At 45.3% G+C, this 24,174-nt stretch overlaps 1 protein-coding gene across 1 annotated transcript in view; it reads left to right on the forward strand.

Moving 5' to 3' along the window:
* The first annotated feature begins 5,524 nt into the window (after positions 1 to 5,524).
* Positions 5,525 to 24,174, forward strand: part of RASSF3 (Ras association domain family member 3) — a 244,190-nt gene continuing 225,540 nt past the window's right edge. Inside the window, exon 1 of the mRNA XM_077469751.1 lies at positions 5,525 to 5,850. Coding sequence (XP_077325877.1) covers positions 5,589 to 5,850 — 262 coding nt within the window. The 5' untranslated portion in view covers positions 5,525 to 5,588. The remainder of the gene's footprint in view (positions 5,851 to 24,174) is intronic.

Raw genomic sequence — 24,174 nt, forward strand, 5'->3', positions numbered from 1 at the left:
ATCAGTGGGAGCCCCGAGCGTGTCATCTGCCGTTGTCACCTGCCACACGTTGCAGATTGTCACTTGCCACGTCGCCTGTCACCAGATGCAGATTGTCACTTGTCACGTCACCAGATGCAGATTGTCACTTGATACGTCACCAGATGCAGATTGTCACTTGTCACGTCACCAGATGCAGATTGTCACTTGTCACGTCACCAGATGCAGATTGTCACTCACCACATCCCATGCCACACGTTGCAGCTTGTCACTTGCCACGTCCCATGCCACACGTTGCAGATTGTCACTTGCCACGTCACCTGTCACCAGATGCAGATTGTCACTTGCCACGCCCCATGCCACACTTGCAGATTGTCACTTGCCACGTCACCTGTCACCAGATGCAGATTGTCACTTGCCACGTCACCTGTCACCAAATGCAGATTGTCACTTGCCACATGTTGCAGATTGTCACTTGCCACGTCACCTGTCACCAGATGCAGATTGTCACTCACCACGTCCCATGCCACACGTTGCAGATTGTCACTTGCCACGTCCCATGCCACACGTTGCAGATTGTCACTTGCCACGTCCCATGCCACACGTTGCAGATTGTCACTTGCCACGTCACCTTTCACCAGATGCAGATTGTCACTTGCCACGTCCCATGCCACACAATGTGGATTGTCACTTGCCACATCCCATGCCACACGATGTGGATTGTCACTTGCCATGTCCCATGCCACACAATGCAGATTGTCTCTTGCTCTGTCCCAGGCAGCAGATTACCAGTCAAGCAGCAGAGAGATGAAGTAATCTCTTTGCTGCCGCGGCTGCCTGCGCACTGCACCGTGAGGGCGGAACTGCAGGGATGCAGGGCGGGCACCTGGCGTTGAGAGATGATGTCATCTCTCTTCTCCCCCACCCGCCGGCTCCCTGATTGGCCAGCAGCCGCTCGCATACTGTCAGTGAGCCGAGCCGAGCCACCCGCTGTCTCTCAACAGAGCCGCCCGTGCTCTCAGCTGTGGAGCCACCCGCCGGCTCTCTCACCCGCGGCGACACCTGCCCGCCCACTCACATTCTCGGAGGGGGCAATTGTCCCGTTGCCCCCCTGGATCCGCCCCTGGCTGCAGCGTGAGTGTAATCATAAATTACAGTGTCACACTAACACAACACAGTGCCCACAGTACCTATCAGTGCCATCTGTCCCCAGTGCAACCTATCAGTACCATCTTTCCTCAGTGCCACCTGTCAGTACCATCTATCCCCAGTGCCACCTATCAGTGCCAACTGTTCCCCAGTGCCACCCATCAGTGCCATCTGTCCCAAATGTCACCTATCAGTGCCATCTGTCCCCAGTGCCACCTATCAGTGCCATCTGTCACAAGTGCCACCTATCAGTGCCATCTGTCCCCATTGCCACCTGTCGCCAGTGGCACCTGTCAGTGTCACCAGTTATTAGTATCACATGTCATCAGTGCCACGTATCAGTGCCATCTGTCATCAGTGCCACATCAGTGTCACGTGCCATCAGTGCCATCTGTCATTAGTACCACATCAATGTCATGTGTCATTGTCCTAGTGCTCCAGGGATTTCAAAAGTGTAATAGGTAGTCAACAAGTTAGATGTGTAATTTATGCTCCTAGAACACCTGATGGTGCTCCCTGCATGTTGGGCCTCTCTATGTTGCTAGGCTGTGAAAAAGTCCCACACATGTGGTATCACCATACTCAGGAGTAGCAGAATGTATTTTGGGGCATCATTAGTGGTATACACATGCCATGTGAGAGAAATAACCTATTACAATGACAATTTTGTGGGGGGAAAAAATCTTCATATTGCAAAGAATTGTGGGAAAAAATTACAACATCAAAAACCTCACCATGCCTCTTACTAAATACCTTGGAATGTCTACTTTCCAAAAAGGGGTCATTTGGGGGATATTTGTACTTTCCTGGCATGTTAGGGTCTCAATAAATGAGATAGGCCGTCAGTACATCAGGTGTGATCATTTTTTTTATGATTTGCACCACAGCTTGTGGACTCTCTAACTTTCACAAAGACCAAATAATATCCACTAATTTGAGTTATTTTTACCAAAGACATGTAGCAGTATAAATTGTGGCCAAAATTTATGGAGACAAATTAATAATTTGCAATATTTTTTCACAGAAACAAAGAAAAATTATTATTTTTTTTCAAAATTGTAGGTCTTTTTTCATTTATAGCGCAAAAAATAAAAAACCCAGAGGTGATCAAATATCACCAAAAGAAAGCTCTATTTGTATGAAAAAAAGGACAAAAAAAATATTTGGGTACAGTGTTGCATGACTGAGTAATTGTCATTCAAAGTGTGAGAGCGCTGAAAGCTGAAAATTGGTCTGGGCAGGAGGGGGGTTTAAGTGCCCAGTAGGCAAGTGGTTAAATAATGCATTGTGCATTAATGACCTTAGACCTCACTCTTAATGGCACTCCAGACACATCTAAGAAACCTCTGTGCGTTGCGACCACCAAACTGTGTTTTTAAAAGTTGTGTCTGCTGTACTTTTTTTGTGAGTTGATGTGCCTTTGGCAGCGCTTTGAAATTAATAGGCTGTCAAAATTGTACCCATGGGAACATGCATGCACAAATGCATGCATTCCGATGTGAAATGATGTGAAATGTGACAAAACCTGGAATTCAGTTTTTTGTTTTTTTTTGCAATTCTAATTTTTGTTGTAAAGATTCCGAGAGTCTGAAATTCAGTTTTAATTGAACAAGCTGAAGCATAAGCTGATTGATTTCCATGCGATTCCATCTGCTCCAGTTGTAGTCACCCCCCCCCCCCCCCCCAAGTTTCTGGAGTTGAGTTTTTTTTTTTTTTTGCTGTAGTAGTGACAAGCAGTCAGATTCTTTAACCACTTCAGCCCCGGACCATTTGACTGGCCAAAGACCAGAGCACTTTTTGCGATTCGGCACTGCATCGCTTTAACTGACAATTGCGCGGTCATGCGACGTGGCTCCCAAACAAAATTAACGTCCCTTTTTCCTCATAAATAGAGCTTTCTTTTGGTGGTATTTGCGGAGGAGCGACAATTTTGAAAAAACGCATTATTTTTTACTTTTTGCTATAATAAATATCCCCCAAAAATATATAAAAAAAACATTTGTTTTCCTCAGTTTAGGCCAATATGTATTTTTCTACACATTTTTAGTAAAAAAAAATCGCAATAAGCATTTAATGATTGGTTTGCGCAAAAGCTATAGCATCTACAAAATAGGGGCATTTTTATTAATATTTCTTTTTTTTTTTACTAGTAATGGCGGCGGTCATCGATTTTTATCGTGACTGCACATTATGGCGGACAGATCGGACACTTTTGGTGCTATTTTGGGCCATTGACATTTATACAGCGATCAATGAGACTAAAAATGCACTGATTACTGTGTAAATATGACTGGCAGTGAAGGGGTTAACCTAGGGTTGCCACCTTTTGCTCAAATCAAACCCGAACACTTTAGCAGCACATGGCAATTTCTTTTCTATAGTATAAACTATACGGTACATATATTTTGCTATTAAATAACATTTCTAATCATATGAAGTTAATAACAAGAGTCTCCCTTTACATCAGAGTCCACAGAGTTCCCCTTTTACATCTGAACTTGCAGAGTTCCTTTTTGCTGTAAGGGGGGACTCTGCAGACTCTGATGTAAGGGAGAACTCTGGGGACTCTAACATATGGGATACTCGGGGAACCCTGAGTTAAGTGGGAACACTGAGAACTCTGATGTACTCTGATGTACGGAGAGGACTCTGATGTAAGGGGGAACACTGTGGCCTCTGGTGTAAAGGGGAAGTCTGATGTAAGGGGTGCTCTGAGAACCCTGATTTGCCTTAGTGTACTCACTCAAAGGCAGGAGAGAGAAGGGGGAGACTTCAGTCACAGAGAGGGATGGATGGTGAGCTCATTCACCATTTGGCAGTCAGCACCTCTCATCCAGATGTATATGAGGCTGCTGGACTTCAGATTTCCGGCCCCCACTTTCCTTTTCTGAGGCACAGCCCTGGGGATTGGAGTGTGGGCAGACACGGAGGGATAGGGGTGGGGGGGAAGAGGTGCAGATCGAGCCCTCTCTCCTATCCCGTCTGTGTGTGTCGGGGGGGGGGGGGGGGGGGGGGTGTCAGTGCTGGCTTTGGGCAGTGTGAAAGAGAGTGTAACAGACACTCTCGGCTTAGACAACTGCAGCCAGCAACCCTGCTGGGAAACCATAGTCCAGGCTGAATAATGTGTTCGGGTTTCAGGCAGTCTGAAACCCGGACGCATGATTCCAAACCCGAACTGTCCAGGGAAATCCTGGACAGATGGCAACCCTAGGTTAACTGGGGGGGGGGGGGGGGGGCGCTGTAGGGGTTAAGTGTGTCCTAGGGAGTGATTCCAACTGTGGGGGGAGGGGCTATGTTACACAACACTGATCACCTGTCACTAGGCAGAACAGGGAGATGCTTGTTTACATCAGAATTTCCCCGTTCTTCCCCTCCGTGAGATGATCGCGGGTATCCCCACGGACATCGAGTCTGCGTAACCCGCGTCGGACTCACGGAGCTTGCGGCGGGCACGTGCGCCTGCTATCCAAGCCTCGCGAGATCACGTACAATAACGTTATTTCGCAAGCAGTTAATCAACTCCCGCCCGCCATACAGTAAAATGATGGGCCCAAGGTGGCTCTCTTGTTCTGGAACAACGTCATTTCATCTTGTCCCACTCTTGTGGGAGTACACTGTGTACCTGGGACACGGCGCATCCCTGATCTCGGTAGAGAGCCAATGAAAAGGTTCTTTACCCATGTGATCAGCTGTGCCCAATCACAGCTGATCACATGTAAACAAGAAAATGCCTGTTATCGGATTTCCTCTACTCACACTGACAGCTTGTGAGGAGAGGAGAGCCGATCAGCGGCATGTCCTCACAGGGGAGACCTGCCCTGATAATCAGGGCACTGATTATCAGTGCAGCCCCAACAGTACCCAGCAGTCATGCCAGTCAGTGCCCAACAATGATACCAGTCAGTGCCCATCTGTGATGCCAGTCTGTCCTGCCTTTCAGTGCCGCCTATGCATGCCACCTATCAGTGCCCATCAGTGATGCATATTACTGCCTCCTCATCAGTGCCCTTCAGTGCAGCCTATCAGTGCCCATCACCCATTTACAAAAAATGTTAACAGAATTTTTAACAGAAACGCTCTGCTTTTGTTTTTTTAGGCAACAAAATAAAAAAAACAGAAAGCTCTGTCTCAAAAAAAAAATAATGTTATTCAAAGTGCGACAGGGGGGCTGAAAGCTGAAAATTTTAAATGTCCTTCCTCGTCCAATCCCAGAACAGGAGGAAAGTATCTAGCTAGCTGTCCCTTGGATCAGCGTGTGTCTGAATGAGGGGGCGGGGTTTGGTGGGCGTGTAGAGGGCGGAGATAGGGGCGTGTGTAGCACGATACAGCAAGTCTCAGGGGGCGGGGCAGAGAGGGTGACTTGTGTTTGTGGGCGGGGCTGGCTGCTGTCATCGTGTCCTCGTTAGCCCCTGTGTAGGGATCGCTGTCCAAGCAGTAAGTGATCGGATCCCGGCACTGTCATGTCTGCTTTGGCTCGGTTCCCCGCTGTGCGTGCTGAGCGGAGGGAGGCTCCTATCCACAGCCCGGGCAGAGTGGCAGTAGCAGGGGGCCCCCCCGGGGTCCGGCGGAGGGTTCGGGCTCACCGGCCGCCCCCAGATGTCCGCTACATCTTCCAGCCGCTGAAGCCGGGAGGCGGACACAAGTTTGATACCGAGGCCGCTCTGACCGCCTGGTGTGACCTGTGCTGTGGATTCATCTTCTCCGGAGCCAGGCGATGTGCAGGTAGGAGATCTCCTCCCCCCTCCAGGGATCAGAGACCCCCCCCCTTCCAGGGATCAGAGACCCCCCCCCCCTTTCAGGGATCAGCGACCCCCCCTCCAGGGATCAGAGACCCCCCCCCCTTCCAGGGATCAGAGACCCCCCCCCCCCTTTCAGGGATCAGCGACCCCCCCTCCAGGGATCAGAGACCTCCCCCCTCCAGTTATCAGACACCCCCCTCCAGTTATCAGACACCCCCCTCCAGTTATCAGACACCCCCCTCCAGGGATCAGCGACCCCCCTCCTCCAGGGATCAGACCCCCCCCCCCCCCTCCAGGGATCAGCGAGGGATCAGACCCCCATTCCAGGGATCAGAGACCCCCCCCTCCAGTTATCAGACACCCCTCCTCCAGGGATCAGCGACCCCCCCTCCTCCAGGGATCAGCGGCCCCCCCTCCTCCAGGGATCAGCGGCCCCCCCTCCTCCAGGGATCAGCGACCCCCCCCTTCCAGGGATCAGCAACCCCCCCCTTCCAGGGATCAGACTCCCCTCCAGGGATCAGAGACCCTCCTCCTCCAGGGATCAGACCCCCCATTCCAGGGATCAGACCCCCCACCCCATTCCAGGGATCAGAGACCCCCCCCCCCTCCAGGGATCAGACCTCCCCTATACCTGATGTCCAGCAATGTAATCCCCCTCATATGATACACTAGATTCACACCTACATGGCTTTATCTGCCAACATTAGGCACCTTCTAACAGGTGTCATCCAGTTACAGTGTGGTGTACACAAAGCTTTTCGTTTTTTATTTTAGTTTTGCATAAAGTAGTGAAGGGTTAACCCCCACCAGTTTCATTTTTGCTGTGTCCCATTAGGGAGATTCCCCGTTACTTCCTGTCCCAGAGACAACAGGAAAGTCCCAAATTGATCAGAATACCCCTTCTAGGACTCATTCCGAAAGCTGAACAAAGTAAAAAAAAAAGGAGAATATTCTCTGCATCTGGACGTGACTGGTGATATACAGCCATCTGCACAAACTTGCCCTCTGGAAGATTTACCCCCTTAATGACCAGGTCATTTTTTGCTATACGGCACCGTGTTTATTTAACAGACAATTGTGCGGTCGTGGGACTCTGTAAATAAATGTGTGTCCTTTTTTCTTACTAATCAAACTTTTTTTTTTTTTGATATTTGATCGCTTTGGTGTTTTTCTTGTTTTTTGCGCTATAAACAAAAAAAAAAGACAATTTTGAAAAAACTTTTTTTTACTTTCTGCTATAAAAACATACCCAATTAAAAAGGAAAAAAAAAAGGAAAATAATCAAATTTCTTAATAAATTTGGGTCAATATGTATTCTGCTACATATTTTTAGTAAAACAAATCCCAATAAGTCTATATAGGTTTGTGCAAAAGGTATAGTGTCTACAAATTATGGGATATTTATTTTATGTCTTTCTTTACTAGTAATGGTGGCGATCAGCGACTAAGTCCGCCTTCACATTGGGCTGATTTGACATGTCAAATCACATGCCAAATCGGTGGCTACTCCTGGGAATGGCAGCATCTGAATCGGTGCCATTCCCAAAAGTAGTTCCTGTACTACTTTAGGGGGTGATTTGAATAGTCATCTGTGCATGAACCTGCACTTATAGCGGAACTGTGATATTGTGGCGAATAGTTGGGCACCTAACTGACACTTTTTGGGGACCAGTAGTACTAAGTCAGGGATCAGTGCTAAAAATTATGCACTGTCACTGTACTAATGACACTAGCTGGGAAGGGGGTTAAACATCAGGGGCGATCAAAGGGTTAACTGTGTTCCTAGCCAGTGTTTTAGTGTACTGTGGGAGGGGCTTTTACTAGGGGAAGAGATGGAGCCTAGTCCATGCTTTGCAGAGACACAGGATCCATACCGACCCTCCCGTCAGAACGGCGATCTGCCTTGTTTACATTGGCAGACCTCTGTGCTGGATGATTGGCAGGTGACGGCAGACAGAGAGTCCACAGTACCCGCAGATCAGCCCCCACTGTGTATAATGGGAGCGGGCCGGTGGTGGCACGCATACTCGCCCCCTACCCGCAAGTGTCTGATCATGACCTAGGTATGTGATCCGGTGCAGCAGCAGTGCCACCTTGCCACCATATAGGTAAGTTATACGGTTGGCAAGTAGTTAAAGCTGAACTTCAGACACAAAAACATTCATTTTACATGTATTCCTTCAAAGGATGTAAATCCACTTTGTGCACCAAATGCCGTTGCAAAACCAGTTATTACCTTGTAAAAAGTAGCAATGACATCATCACTGTGCTGTACATAGCTTGTGCAGAGAGCAGAGCTGTGGGAGGGTCTCTTAAGACTGCCTGTAGAAAACTATGGGAGGGGGTGGAGCCAGGACCTGTCACCCTGTACAAGAAGAGTGAGCAGCAGTGAGCAGTCTTTATTAGGGGAAGCTCCTGCATGAAGATAAAGTATCACACTGGATTACTGCACAGATCTGGAAAAAATATACACAAAGTACACCAAGATTCCAGGAAGAATACTCATGACTCTTGTATTTATACAATATTTGCTTATTTCTGGACTGCAGATTTAAAGACAGGCTGTGGCTGTACTCTGGTATCTGCATGTCGGAGATATTACATGTGTACAGGGATGGATGTGCACCCAAGGATGCAGATAGTTTGTGTCCAGGGCCTGTGTGCATATACATGCCTGTCATTAATTTGGAGAGGAGGCTGTGACCTCTGGGCACAGAAATCATCTTTTTTTTTTTTTATGGTGTACGGCCCTCTGTACTCATATGCAGGGGCGTTGCCAGGTGGTGGCTATTGGGGCTATAGCCCTGAATCTGGGGCCCATAGCCCCGAGTCTCTTGCCGCAGGGTCCCTGCCTAACCAGCGAGTTGCGGCTGCTGCGGCGGGCAAGCTGCATGAGAGAGGCACCATGATGATTGAAGTGCCAACACCAGCCATCGCCCGTGAAAAATTGCTTACCACTGGTCTATCCCCCCGCCCGTACGGGTATGCAAAATGGTTGGTGACCGCTGCTATGGGCTCTAGCCCAAGATCTTTTGCAGACCTAGCAACTCCCCTGCTCATATGAATGAGACCTAAGACAGTTGTCACTGGGTCACGTGTCCCCATTGGAAGATTTCCTCTTGTGTCTTCCCCAACTCTATGTAAAGTGATTGTAAAGGTTCATTTAAAAATTTTTTTTTTTAACTAAACATGTTATACTTACCTCCTCTGTGCAAATGTTTCCTGCACTGCATGGGAGCCATCTATCCCTGTTGGAAGTGCGAGGGTACCAGTCATTGTTCATGGTACCCCAAACGCATCGAACAAACGCAGTATGTTTACAGACGCATGGTACCATGTGGTTTGGTGCAGTGCAATTTTTCAAAATTTGTGCCTTCTGTGCTTCTTGTGCGTTCCGTGCATTTGGCAGCCCATTAAATCGAATGGGGTGTCAAAAACGTCATGTGCAAAAAAAAAAAAAAACGCATTCCAGTGTGACCTTTGCTTTACTCCGGATTCTCCCACCCCTATTTTTAACAGGTTGTTAACCCTTGCAGCGCAGGTGGGTGGTGTTTGCAATACAAGGGTGCAGTGGAGTTCAGTTTTGAAAACCGTGCTATCTTCATGATTTTATTTTGGGGAAAACCCAAAGGGTTGTTCAGATGTACGGGTAACCTGCAGCAAGCAGGAATGCCCTTTGACTAAACTGGAACAGTCGGGTCTAATTCACACAGCATGAAGAACAGGCTGCATTATTGAAGTGTTCTGAATGCTTAGCAAAGCCATTCTGTAACATGAAAGGTCCAGTACACTCATAAACACTAATTTTTTTTTTTACAAAAGGCAAATCCACTTTGCACTGCAAGTGCACTTGGAAGTGCAGTCGCTGTCAATCTAAAGGGCAGTCGTGCAAGCTAAAATGCTGTTTTTCATTTTCCTTGCATGTCCCCCTCGGATCTACAGCGACTTTACTTCCAAGTGTACTTGCAGTGCAAAGTGGATTTTTCTTTAGTAAATAACCCTCTTTGTGTTTTTGGCAAATGCCTCAATTCAGGTCCATGACTGTTACCCTGGGTTCACACTAGTGCGATGCGGGAACCGGCGCGATTCCAGCGTTGGTTCCTGCATCGCCCCTCTCCTCCAGGCAGTTCACACTGCCTTGTGCGAACCGCTGCGGGTGTCATTAACAAAGTTAATGACACCCCCAGTTTATTTCACAGATCGCGTTGCGAAGTGTGAACTCGCACAGGAATCGGATTGCATAGTTGAGAACACCCATGCGATCCGATTCTAGTGTGGGGAGAAACAAGTCCCTGCACTATTTTCTGTGCGAATCCAATGCTCAGAGATCGCATGTGATCGACACTTGCGGTTTTAAGACAAACACGCTTTTGGAGGCATTACTGCGACCGTGTGTATGCTCCATGTGTATGCTCCATCGGAATTTAGCTGGCCGAATTCCCGCCAGCAAAAATTTGGGAGCATGTTCTCAATTTTCCAGACGGAAAAACTTTCTATTGGAAATTCTGATTGTGTGTAAGCAATTCTGACACACAAAAACTCATGCATTCTCAGATTCAACTACAAGACGGAAGCTATTGGCTACTGGGTATTGAACTTCCTTTTTTAGTCCCGTCTAACGTGTTGTACGTCACCGCGTTCTTGACAGTCGGAATTTGGTGTGACCGTGTGTACACAAGACAGCTTGAGCGAAATCCCGTCGGAATTCCGTCAGGAAAACCATCAGAGCTGTTTTCCGATCGTGTGTACGCGGCATAAAGCGGAGTTCCACCCAAAAGTGTAACTTCCGGTTTAAGCACTCCCCCTTACACTCGCCCCCTTACATGCCACATTTGGCATGTCATTTTTTTGTGGGGGGTGGGTACCTAGTTTTGACAGGTACCCTGCTCCTGCTTCCATCTCCTCTCCCCCTAGGTGACTCCTCCTCTCCCCCTCCCTCTCTGCAATCTTCTGGGGCATTTCACAGGTCCCAGAAGATGGCCTGGCCACTAAGAGAGTGCAACGCAACTGGCGCATGCTCAGTGCGCTCCCGGCTATGAAGTCGCAGGCTGTTACAGCTGGGTGCCCACACTTGCAATGATGGCACTGCGGAGAGGAGGGGGAGAGGAGTGAGGGTTTAAGTGGCCGCATTGCTGGACTGTGGTGGACAAGTGAGTGTCTATTTTAAAGTCAGCTGCTACACTTTTTGTAGCTTCTGACTTTTAATAAACCTACAAAGCAGTGGAACTCCGCTTTAGATTTGAAAATAAATAAAAATAAATAACAAGCAGTGTAATGCACTCGAATCAGGGCTGGTGCAAGGATTTTTGTCTACACAGTCAAAGGTGCGTTTTACCTCCCCCTTCTTTTTACATGACTTTATTGCAATCACCTAGGTAGGGGACTGCTAGCCCCTTATGTGATAGCACTTAGGTGACAGGTACTCTTTATGAAATAGATGTGCAGTGGAGTGGATGTCTCCTGTACTCCACTGTTCATCAGTGGCTTCCCCGGGCACTGATCCCAGAGAATGACAGCGTCGGTGCAGGAAGTGATGTCATAAACGTCACTTACTAGTGTGTGTGTGTGTGTGTGTGTGTGTGTGTACATCAGGGAGGCTCGGCAGACAGATGTCCGTTTGAGCTTCTGCTGCCCTTCCCAGAAACCCCCACTGTGACTGCACTGGGCCCGCAGGTGGGGCAACAGAGCCTGGTAAACATGACAGCCAGGCGTCGTGGAAGTACACCCTCTGCATGTGCAGCTCAACATGCACATTGCCTGTAGCTAGCTTTCCATTGGCCAAAAATAAGAAAATGCTCAAGCCTGTACAAATGAAAACAAAAAAATCTAGAAAAATTACCTAAAACAGCTCAAGTGTGAGGACAGGTTTACATAAGATGCAGTCCAGTGTGTTTTTAGGCTGGATTCACAGCTATGCAGTTTTAGTGATTTTTGCATTTTGCAGATTTGCACTACAGAACATAGTTAAACAATGTTAAATGGACTGTAGTCCAAATCTGCAAAATGCAAAAAGCACTAAAACTGCATAGCTGTGAATCCAGCCTTATTCTGCATCAGAAACACATGGACGGCGTTTAACATGGATTCCAATGGCCCTAGTTCACACCAGTGCAGTGTGTTACAGTGCAGTGAAATAAAGTAAGAACATGGTGCATTTTTTCTGCATGGAATGCATCTGGAACGCTGCAAATGCATCAAAGATGCACCGGAGGGCACAACTCAACTGAGATGCACTGGAACGCCTAAAAAATGCACATGTAGAAACTCATCCAGAACGTGGCGTGAACCTAAATGAGACCTAAAAAGAGACTGGTTAAAGGATAACTAAAAGCAAAACCTTTTTAGATTGCTCAGGGTAGTTGATGTATTGATTGTACTCTTTAGTTTGAGAGTCTTCCCACATCTTAGGAGATTTACTGTATGATTTGTTCTAGATATGATTTTTTTAATCATGGATTTTATGTATTTTGAATAAAATTTTGTATTTTTTTTTCTTACTTCTCTATTTTGTTACTCTGCATTCAACCCTCACCCGTACAATCCCTGGGACAACTTTTTCCTTTTGTTTGATTTGGGATGTGGTTTTGGGTTGCTTGTTGTTAAGTAGGTTCCATTGTTTCTCTACTCTTATGCAAATAGCATGCCTGAGAAAGCTGCTACATTTGGAAGGTTTTAGTTGTCATTAATATGAGGGTTTCCACAACCATAGATACAGTATGTTCTTATGGTATTGGCTACATTTTGCTACTGTTAGCTATGTAACGTTTGTAACCACAGGCTTACTTTATGGTAGATCAAGTGCTTTGTGGCTTTAGACCAGTGATTCTCAACCAGGGTTCCGTAGAAACCTAGGGTTCCTCCAGAGGTTGCTAGGGGTTCCTCCAGAGGTTGCTAGGGGTTCCTCCAGAGGTTGCTAGGGGTTCCTTCAGCATTGGGCAATTTCTGCCTCTCAGATAAGTTCCCACTCACACCATTGATCTTTTTAAAAATCTGTAAGGAGGTAAATATTCCCAATGACCACAAGTATAACCCTTTCCCGCCGAGCGTACGCACATCTGCGTACTCGGCTTCCGGGGGTTATACCGGGATGATGCCCGCACCTGCAGGCATCATCCCGGTACCGATTTTTACAGCAGGCGATTGGCTATCCAGGCATAACAACCGATGCGGCTAAAAGCCGCTCGGCTGTTATGCCGGAGGAGCGGGAGGGGACGCCCCCCCCTCCCGCCGCCTCTCGCCGCTGCTCCCGCTCGATCGGGAGCACCGATTAAAGATCCGTCGGCTCTGGCTGCTGGGGAGGAACTGGAACGAAGCCGTAATCGGCTTCGTTCCAGTCTCCTCATCGTAAACACGGAAGCGACGTCATGACGTCACTTCCCGTTTACTCGGCTGCCAATGGCGCCGGTTTTAAAAAAATATCCGGTATTCAGAATCGCCGTTTTCGGCGATCTGAATACACTTAAGTGTAAAGGAGGGGTGGGGGGTCTTTTAGACCCCCGATCCCTCCATAAAGAGTACCTGTCACCGCCTATTACTGTCACGAGGGATGTTTACATTCCTTGTGACAGCAATAAAAGTGATCAAATTTTTTTTTTTTTTTTTTAAACAATTTAGTCATTTAAAAATAAATAAAATAAATAAAAAAATAAAAAAAAAATTTTCAAAGCGCCCGCCGTCCCCGCGAGCTCGCGAAGCAAAGAAAACGCATGCGGAAGTCGCGCCCGCGTACGTAAACGGTGTTCAAGTCACACATGTGAGGTATCGCCGCGATCGTCAGAGTGAGAGCAATAATTCTAGCAGTAGACCTCCTCTGTAACGCTAACCTGGTAACCGTAAAAAATGTTTAAAGCGTCGCCTATTGAGATTTTTAGGTACCGTACTTTGTCGTCAATCTACAAGTGCGCGCAATTATAAAGTGTGACATGTTTGGTATCTATTTACTCGGCGTAACATTATCTTTCACATTTCGCAAAAAAATTGGGCTAATTTTACTGTTTTGTTTTTTTTTTATTCATGAAAGTGTCCCTTTTCCCAAAAAGTTGCGTTTAAAACACCACTGCGCAAATACCGTGTGACATAAAATATTGCAACAATCGCCGTTTTATTCTCTAGAGCCTCTGCTAAAAAAATATATATAATGTTTGGGGGTTCCAAGTAATTTTCTAGCAAAAAATATGGATTTTAACTTGTAAACACCAAATTCCAAAAATAGGCTTAGTCATGAAAGGGATAAGGACCATTCACCCCAATGACCACCACACTAATGTATCATTAGTGGTAGATTTCTATTTTTTTTTTTTGTAAGGACCATTCACCCCAATGACCACCACACTAATGTGTCATTAGTGGTAGATTTTTAATTTTTAGCAGGGGTTTCCCACGAGACCTCTTTCAAGGGTTCCTTTGTGTTGAAAAGGTTGAGAAAGGCTGCTTTAGACTCAAGCGCTGTTTATCACGGTTATAAGTATGTAGTGGGGTTGATTTACTAACACTGGAGAGTGCGAGATCTGGTGTCGCTGTACATAGAAACCAATCAGATTCCAGTTTTTTTTTTGTTTTTTTTTGTCAAAGCTTAATTGAACAAGCTGAAGTTAGAAGCTGATTGGCTACCATGCACCAGATTTTGCACTCTCCAGTTTTAGTAAATCAACCCCATAGTCTGTCATGCAATGAGAACATTTTCTTAGATGGTAAAGCTAAGGTTCTAGAGACATAAATACCCTTCAAATAATGCTAAGAACCACCCAGAGACAAGTAATCCTATTTGGACTACGCTTTATTCTAGGATTACCCTGACGCATCAATTACAATTAATATAAAGCATCTAAGTATCCGTAATACTGATTGATGTAGAAAGTATAGGTGCACAGCATTGTCTTTGATGCTGACATCACTACATCTGGCTTTGCCATTTTTCAGAATCTTGATAGCTTGTAAGCATGTCAGCATATTTCTCAAAGCTTCTGCCTTGTATCATGTTAGGACTTGTTAAAATGCATGCAATAGGCAGCGTCTGGCCTTACGTGAGGTTTTCAGTCTTTAAAGCTGAACTCCAGGAATGACCTGTATTGCGTAGTAACATTTGGTTCAGCTTGGCACAATGTAAGTATGTATATCTCATACCTGACGGGCTGCTGGGCATGCTGCAAGTCCCTGTTGTAGTTGGCACTGCTACATTAATAGCCATGGTGTTGTGGATCCTGTTGGGATTCAGTGAAAACAGCTTCCCCTCTGCACAATGACTACAGGGAGTCGCTTACTCTGCATCACCACCAAAAAATAAATACAAAAATCTCGTAGACATACAAAACTAGCAGACCAGGTATATAGACTTGCCTCAACGTGGAAGGAGGGCTGCAAGCTTACTGGCCCCCTGAAATAATACCAGCCTGTAAGCCCTTTAACATCACGCAGGTTCTTTTTGGATTATTCTTCAAGAAAGGGACAACCTTCAAAAGCGTAGTGTCCCAGTGCTGATGGGCATAAGGCTTTGTGCCACCCTGGTGACCAGAATGGGCCTCTAGCGTGGAGTGGCTTTTAAGTACTATTTACCTACCTGCTGATGGGGGACATAGGTTGCTATCACTGCCCTGTGACCGCCCCACATTCATCTACTGTGGCAGGGCAGCCGCTGGAAGCTGAATTGTGTATCTGATAAGTGATCAGTGCTTATGGGTAAGGCACGTGCCCGTCACCCCAGCTGTGCTGTGATTTGTTACAGCAAATACCGATCAGCGGGTCCCAGCCAATGATCGATCGATGGGACCTGCTGATCAGCTCTATCATTTACAGACAAGAGCTCTGGTTGTAAACCAGAGCTCTGTACACTGATAGGCAATCTAGGCAATAGGGAAAAAAAAACAAGATTGTTTAGTAAAAGCAGCACATATTACACATTGTTAGGCACACAGTTAAATTGATTATAAAGTCTCATTAAAAAACAAAAAAAAAAAACATGTTCTACTTACCTGCTGGATTTGCACAGAGCAGCCTGAATCCTCCTCTGCTTAGGTCCCTCGTCTGTGCTCCTGGCCCCTCCCTCCTGTTGAGTGCCCCCACAGGAAGCAGCTTGCTATGGGGGCGCCCAAGCTGAGCTGCAGCACCGTAGCTGTGGTTTGGCCTCACCCCTCCATCTCCTGATTGGCTAACTGATTTTGACAGCAGCTGAAGCCAATGGCGTTGCTGCTATGTCTCAGCTAATCGGGAGGGAAAGTCCCAGAGAGCCGAGGGACTCGTGGACCTCTCTGGATAGAGATGGGGCTTAGGTAAGTATTAGGGGGCTGGGGGGGGGGGGGGGGCTGTGCAGAATGCTCTTTTATCCTAATGCATAGAATGCATTAAGATATAAAAAGCCTTCTGCCTTTACAAACCCTTAATTGCCCGTAGATGTTAACCCATTCCCAGCCAGTGTCATTAGTACAGTGTATAGAATTAGCACTAATCACTGTATTTGTGTCACTGTTGATGCTAGTGTCAGTTAGTGTACCCCCCGACTAGCGCTAGATTGCTCGACACACTATCACAGTCCCACTGTAAGTCACTGATCAAAAAATAAATAAATAAAATTCCAGTATATATACCATAGTTTGTAGACGCTATATAACTTTGACGCAAACCAAATATTATACAGTTATTGGGATTTTTTTATATAAATGTTATTTTTGTACAGTGTTGCATGATCGCGCAATTGTCAGTTAAATTAGCACAGTGCTGAATAGCAAAAAATGTCCTGGTCATAAAGGGGGTAATACCTTCCGGAGGGCAAGTGGTTAATAAGACGGAACTCCTTTCTGCACTTTAGAAATGTAATCCAAGGGTCAGACTTGTACCTTTTTCTATCCCATTCTAGGTCTCCTCTTTCTGTATATTCCCATCTGCATTGAGCTTTGTTGGAGAAGTCTAAGGCTGGATTCACACCTATGCATTTTTAGTGCTTTTTGCATTTTGCAGATTTACACTACAGTCCATTTAACATGGTTTCCTATGGAACACGTTCTGTAGTGCAAATCTGCAAAATGCAAAAAGCACAAAAAATGCATAGGTGTGAATCCAGCCTAAACATTTATGGGTTTAAGGCTGGATTCACACCTATGCATTTTTAGTGCTTTTTGCATTTTGCAGATTTGCACTACAGTTCATTTAACATGGTTTTCTATGCAACACGTTCTGTAGTGAAAATTTGCAAAAAGCACAAAAAATGCGTTGGTGTGAATCCAGCCTAAGGCTTGCTTCACACTAACGCATTTTTTGATGCATTTTGCAGAAATGCAGGGAAATTTTTTAACATGGGTTCCTATGGAACACGTTCACATCAATGCATTTTTGTGCCTCTGCGTTTTTGGAAAGGGTCAGGGACTTTTTTTCATGCAAAATGCAGCTTTGTGCATGTAAGAGAAGTCAATGGACCTGCATCAAAAATGCAAGCACCGCGATTTTGCAGCGATTTGCATTTTTTTCCACTGTATATAGCTGGTTGCTAAGCAACCACAGGGTAAAAAAAAAAAAAAACGCAAAATTGCGGTAAAAACGCATGTCCAAAAACGCAACAAGCACTGCAAAAACGCTCAAAAGCAACATGCATAGATGTGAATCGAGCCTAAAGTACATCATTCATTTCTGAATTGTTTCTTTACAAAACAAATTCTTTGTATTTTAGTAGTATTTTCAGGTGTTAAATATGAAAAGCGTGCTCCAAAAGACACTCTTTAAATGCAGCTTGTATTAGTGCTACATAGAATTTGCATGTCCTCCCTGTGCTTGAGTGAGTTTTTTTTTTTCTTCTGGGTTTTCTGGTTTCTTCCCATATGCCAAAGACATGCTGGTAGATTAATTGGCTTCTGTCTAAATTGGCCCTAGTATGTGTATACAAATTGGCTATGCACACCTGTATCACATTCTGCATGCCAGAAATGCAAGCTGAGTAATTGGCAAGGGTTTAGGAAAGACCATAGAATGTCATCAAATTCTATGGAAAAGGCTTTCGAATGTATTAGACATGGTGGCCAGAGTGCTGGCCCATAGGATAGTAGAGAGTCGGATACAATTGAATGGATATGTACATCTACTTGTATTAGTGGATGCATCTGGCCACAACAATTATCGTGCATTAGGGTAAAAAAAAACTATCACTGTGTGTTCCCCCCCTCTCTAAAAGCCCGTACACACGATCGGACTTTTTGACAACAAACATTCAAATTAGCTGTTTTAAGGCAACATCCGACCGCGTGTACGCTCCATCTCACAAACTTTTTCGGTTTTCACATATGTAAAAAGAAAAAAAAAAAAAAAAAAAATTAAAAATGCATGTCAGTTACGTTATTTTTATTAAAATGAGTAAAAACATTTACTTTATTACCAGTTTGACTTAGCTACGTTTTGAAAAGGCGTAAGATACTTACTTTGATGGTCCCACCTTGTGAGCGTTATAAGGGTTTTTGTAAGGTTGTACCATTGTGATGACCCATTGTTGCTTTTGCTTAAATAAATCTCATTGTGCAGAATAAACAGCGCATTTAGCTTTCTCTGTGTATTGTGTTTCTATGTCCGCCTTAAAATACGTTTCCATTCACATTACCGAGACAAGACCGTTGGGTGGGGATGCAGAAGGGCAGGCCTTTGCTATGTATTAACATGTAGCAACTAGAAAGTTTTTTTTTTGTTTTTTTTTTTCAAATGCTGATTAAGTATCCTGTGTTATCTAGTTTAACAAGGGAGCAAGAGAGGCTTTTGGTTTCTTAGGATAAAGGCACAGTGTGATGGACGCCACAGAAAGATACGTCTAGAAGTGGAGCTTCCAACATTTCCCGTATTTTTTTTATTTTTTTACTGTTAATTCATATCACACAGTGTCAATTTATATTTTATATGTGATTTAATATAATTACCTTTTTATTAAAGTGGAAGTCCATGCAAAAACTGAAATCTCTGCATCTATAGACACCACAGATCTAACACTAACCTCTCTATCCCTGTAAGGAACAAATGAGTATACATACCTTTTTTGGAAGCCGCACAGACCGGATCCCACTCTGAGCTGTCAACCGCGGCTTCTCTGTGTAAGCGAGTGCAGAGGAGACGGAGGACAACAGAAGCCCCATAGTAACTATGGGTGACGTCACTTCCCATTCGTTTCACAGCTATTGTCGTCCGTGTCCTCTGCAGAGCTTCCGGCGCTGGAGATCAGGTTGGAGCGGGTCAGATCGATTTCCAAAAAGGTGTATATATACACTCATCTTTACTTTACAGGGATAGAGAGGTTAGTGTTAGATCCCTGGTGTCTACAGATGCATGGATTTTAGATTTTGCATGGACTTCCACTTTAAGGTGATGTCAGTTCGGCTCTAATTTTTATTCCCTTCATTAAAAATATTACACTACCTCATAGTTTAGCCATTGTTAAAAAAAATACTGGACAAAAGTCAAGTTGGAGACACGAGACTTTTACTTGGACTGAGAATTGTTTGCGTTGGGCGAGGATCTGGATGTGTAGGGATTTTCTAGGGGGCAATATTTATCGTTTGTGAACTCGTCAGAGCAGTTCTATGTAGTCGAGTGCCAATTTTTAAACATGTCTGTAGAGGAAAGAGAACAAGATTGTTATCACATATAGACTACAGGCCTGCTGACTCGCATAGATATATAGAAGGTGGGTCCTGGTGGTGACAGGTTTGTGGTCAGGAAGATCTCTTTACACACCTGGCCATTTCGATGTGACTTCTGCCCTACTATGGCCAATCTTATCAACCAGTAAATCAGATTGGAATAGTCTTTTGGACAGTTGTTTCTGGCACTTGCGTATGTTTACATAAAACCGGTCTAGTCACTTAATAAGATGTGCTGCTCCTATTTCAGATGCTATACATTTTTTCAGCCTTCCATCTACAGCAGTTTCCTGGTAAGGCATGTCATACGAACAGTTTTTGAAGTGTGTTCGCTGAGCTAAGTCAACAAAACCCCGAGCTTCTGTGCACAGGGAATTTCTTTCTATCAATATAAAGATTGGTATCTCCCAGAGTTTGCTTGTTTTCAGATGGTGGGAAATTGCTGGGTGATTTTCTGAGACATTGACCACAAATAATTTTTCTTGTGTCAAGGATGGGATAGGACAGTGATGGCAAACCTTGGCACCCCAGATGTTTTGGAACTACATTTCCCATGATGCTCATGCACTCTGCAGTGTAGATGAGTATCCTGGGAATTGTAGGTCCAAAACATCTGGAGTGCCAAGGTTCGCCATCACTGGGATAGGAGATCTTCTTACCTGATGGGATCGAATGGTAAATCCCAGTATACACCGGCCAGAACACTCAGGTCAGCTCTCTCAGCCATTGGCTAAGAGCGCCGATCAGGAGTTGGTCGGCAGGCCTTTTTCAGCCATGCCTCTTCGACAGAAGCTGGCGAACAGCTGTAGTACACACACGCCGAATGTTGGCCGGTTTCCATTGAACTGGCTGATGCCGTCCGAGATTTGGCCTCTGTGTACGGGGCTTAAGTCGCTACTAGTGTAAATAGTTTTGCCATGCCAGGCTTTGGTGGTCATATATAGTTCAATAAAGGCAAGCAATATAAATCTCTGTGCAATCAAACATAGTCCATCCTGTTTTATACTGAGAAAAAGGCAATTTCTCCTTGGCGTGTCAGATTATATTTTTAGGCAGGCTCTGGAGAAAATTGTGCAGGGCCTGGCCATGTATTGTTTAAGTGTGGATAGCCAAATGATTCTCTCTTTTGCTCTAATCAAGCCTCCCCCCAAATCAGCTCTGTTCCGGATGGATTCTATGTTGGTTTCCTTTATTACATTGTAGAGACCAATGATATGCAGTAGTCTATGACAACTAATACCTCGTACATACGACCGAATTGTCCGGCGGACTTGGTCCGGCAAACAATCCGCTGGACTTTCTAACGAACGGACTTGGCCACACACGGACACTCCGAAAGTCCGGCGATTTCTATCTCGATGACGTACAGCACGTACGACGGGACTAGAAAAAGGAAGTTCAATAGCCAGTAGCCAATAGCTTCCTTCTTGTAATTGCTTCTGAGCATGCGTCATTCTTAGTCCGCTGGACTAGCACACTGACGAACGTATTGTCCGCTGAAAGCCAAGTTTACGATGAGAAAGTCAGCTGGAGCCCACACACAATTGAATTGTCCGGCGTAATGCGGTCCGGCGGTCATGTGTACGCAGCATACATATTGAGCATCTGTCATTGGCCTAGGGTTGTCAAATGGGGAAAAAAAACATTTGTATTATGGGTTACTAAATACAGCTCATGTAACCCAACTCCACTTTGTGACGTGGACAGCCTACACTCTTTTTAGTAAATGAACCCTATTGCATCATAGCCCAAATTTTCTATTTTTTCTGCATTATGCTGATTGACATCTTTATTTCTATAGAACAAGGCAATGGGGGTTATTTACTAAAGGAAAATCCACTTTGCACTGCAAGTGCACTTTGAAGTAAAGTCGCTGTAGATCCGAGGAGGACATGCAAGGAAAATAAAAAAACAGCATTTTAGCTTGCACATGATTGGATGATAAAATCAGCAGAGCTTCCACTCATTTCAGATCTACCCCTCAGATTTAGAGTGACTGCACTTCCAAGTGCACTTTCAGTGCAAAGTGGATTTGCCTTTCGTAAATAACCCCCAATGTCCCATAAGATGGCATACCTGTGTTTTTATTTTTAATTTTTAATGGCATGCTAAGGAGTATAGGTGGCCATGTATGGATAAAAGTGTAAATTCAAAGTATAAGATTTTACTAAAAAAACAAAAACTCAGCACAAATGTAATTGCTTAAAGCGGAGTTCCACCCAAAATTGGAACTTCCGCTTTAAGCACTCCCCGCCCCCTTACATTTCACATTTGGCATGTCATTTATTTGGGGGTGCCTTCTTTTCACGGCCGCCTAGGCGACTCCTCCTCTCGCTCTAGGTGGCCGCTCTCTGCCAGCAATCTTCTGGTACGGGTCCCAGAAGATTGTCTGTCCAAAAGCAGAGCGCATGCGCAGTGCGTGCCCGGTCATGAAGTCGAAAGCGGTCATGGCTGGGTGCCCACAGTTGCTATGATGGTGCCACAGAGAGGAGGGAGAGAGGAACGAGGCTCCGGGCACCTGCATTGCTGGACCATGGGACAGGTGAGTGTGTGTGTTTATTAAAAGTCAGCAGGTACACTTTTTGTAGCTGCTTAATTTTAATAAATAAAAACCGTGTGGAACTCTGCTTTAAGATCATTGCCATATGTGATGCTGGCTCCTTCTTTGGTAGAAATCCCCTGCCCCTGATATTCCCCTACCTCTGTAATATTCCAGTGTGGCGGTGGTTAATTGAGTTAATGAAGCGGTGACAGGTACTCCTCAAGAGTACCCTAACTATGCTTGCACTTTCTAGCAAAGGGGGAGGCAGCAGCACAAAGGATAAATGGCACCGACTGTAAGTAATGTCCTTTTTGCTGAGTTTGTGTTTGAGCTTTAGGCCTCATTAGGGGTGCAACGGATTAAAAATCTCGGATCGTTCCTCGGATCAGAGTCACGGATCGGATCATTTTTCGGATCAGCAAATAATAATTGAATTTGCAAAAACCTGTGAAAATTCCACCACCATATAGTCCCCACTGTAATATCCACAATCTCCCCCACTGTAATATTGGCTGGGTATGGCTGGGTATCGCCAGGGTATTTGAGGGATGGCTGCGACTGCAATTGTCACAAAGCAGCGCTGTGGGCACTACAGATGCAGCCCACAGCGCTGCTTACATCCGATCTCTCCCCTCCACTGTGCAGATCTGTAAACGGAGGGGAGAGAGGAACCGGCGTCGTCATGATCGCTCTGTCAAGTGATCGCTCTGTCATTTGACGGAGTGATCACATTGGGTGTAGAAAGATGGGCGCTGCTTTGGAGCTAGGCCGAAGCCGTGGCCTTTCCTAAGGCCGAGACCGCGGAGCACTCCACGGATCGCGGCGTGTGCCGAGCCGAGCGGGGTGACGATCAGTGATGATCCGTTGCACCCCTAGGCCTCATGTACACTGGACATTCTAAAAAACGCCAGTAGCTTTAGCTGTAAAATGCTACATTAAAAATGCAAGTTTTTTTTTTGCGTTTTTGCATCAGATTTTGCTATCAGATTTTCTGCTGATTTTTGTCTTCATATTTACCAAACCATGTAGTGCAAGGGCCTTCCTGATTGCATACAAATTGAAACTCCTAAGGTTTGACTTCATATTATATGGTTTTGGTAAATCTGAAGACAAAAATCAGCATAAAATCTGATCGTGTGTATGGGGCTTAGTGTTTGCATTTTTTTTATATCAAAACTATACTCCCACAAAAGCTTATGACTCGAAACCACCCAAAAACCGAATAGCCACGTTTTCCAGCATTTTAATAGCTGAAAAACTCCTCTTCAAACCCACTAGTTCTGTTTTTTTTATTTTTATTTTTTCCAGCCAGAAAACTCCCCTGTCAAAAAAGCTGATAACAGCCTATGTGTGCATCAACATATAGGATAAAATGCTGGGGAGTTTACTGGCTGCAGAAAAAAACACCTGAAGCCAAAAATGGCAGCTGCAAAAACTTCCAGTGTGCGTGAGGCTGGGTTCACACTGATGCCATGCGGGTACCACAGTGATTCTTGTGCGGGCTCCCGCACTGCATCAGAATCACAGGCAGTTCACACTGTGCTCTGCAAACCGATATAAGTGTCAATATAGAGTTAATGACACCCCCAAATCGGTTCACAGATAACAGTGCAAACTATGGAATTGGAACGCATTGGGTGCAGATGCAGTGCGAATGGAGCCATACAAATTGTACGGCTCCATTTGCACCACGCTGAATTTGCATGCAATTTTTACAGGAATCCAGTGCGATCCCTCTACAAATGACATGCGATGCGGTACACTGCATCAGTGTGAACCTAGCCTAAATAGGCATAAGTGGCAAATTCAAGACAACCCTATAAATCCACTTTTTCTCATAGCATACACATACTGTTAAAATATTCTTTCCTTATGATGTGTTGTGAAGTAGAATTAAATCCTAGCTGAACACAAGGAACACAATACAGTATTTGTTCAAATTCTTCCCTAAGCAGTTGCATGCATGGCTCCATTTGCGTGGGGGTGATCATTTTTGCTCCGACATGTGTACATTCCTGTCTGCCTTTGCATTTTAAGGAGGGGGGGGGGGGGAGCTGAGAAAAAATAACATACTTGCCTACTCTGTGCAATTGTTTTGCACAGAGCAGCCCCGGTCCTTTTCTTTTGGGATGCCCCGCTGGCGCTCCAGGCCCCTCCTCTTCAT

This window comes from Lithobates pipiens, unplaced genomic scaffold, assembly GCF_037356315.1.
Source record: "Lithobates pipiens isolate NorthernLeopardFrog02 unplaced genomic scaffold, aLitPip1_a1.2 Scaffold_8, whole genome shotgun sequence".
NCBI lineage: Eukaryota > Metazoa > Chordata > Amphibia > Anura > Ranidae > Lithobates > Lithobates pipiens.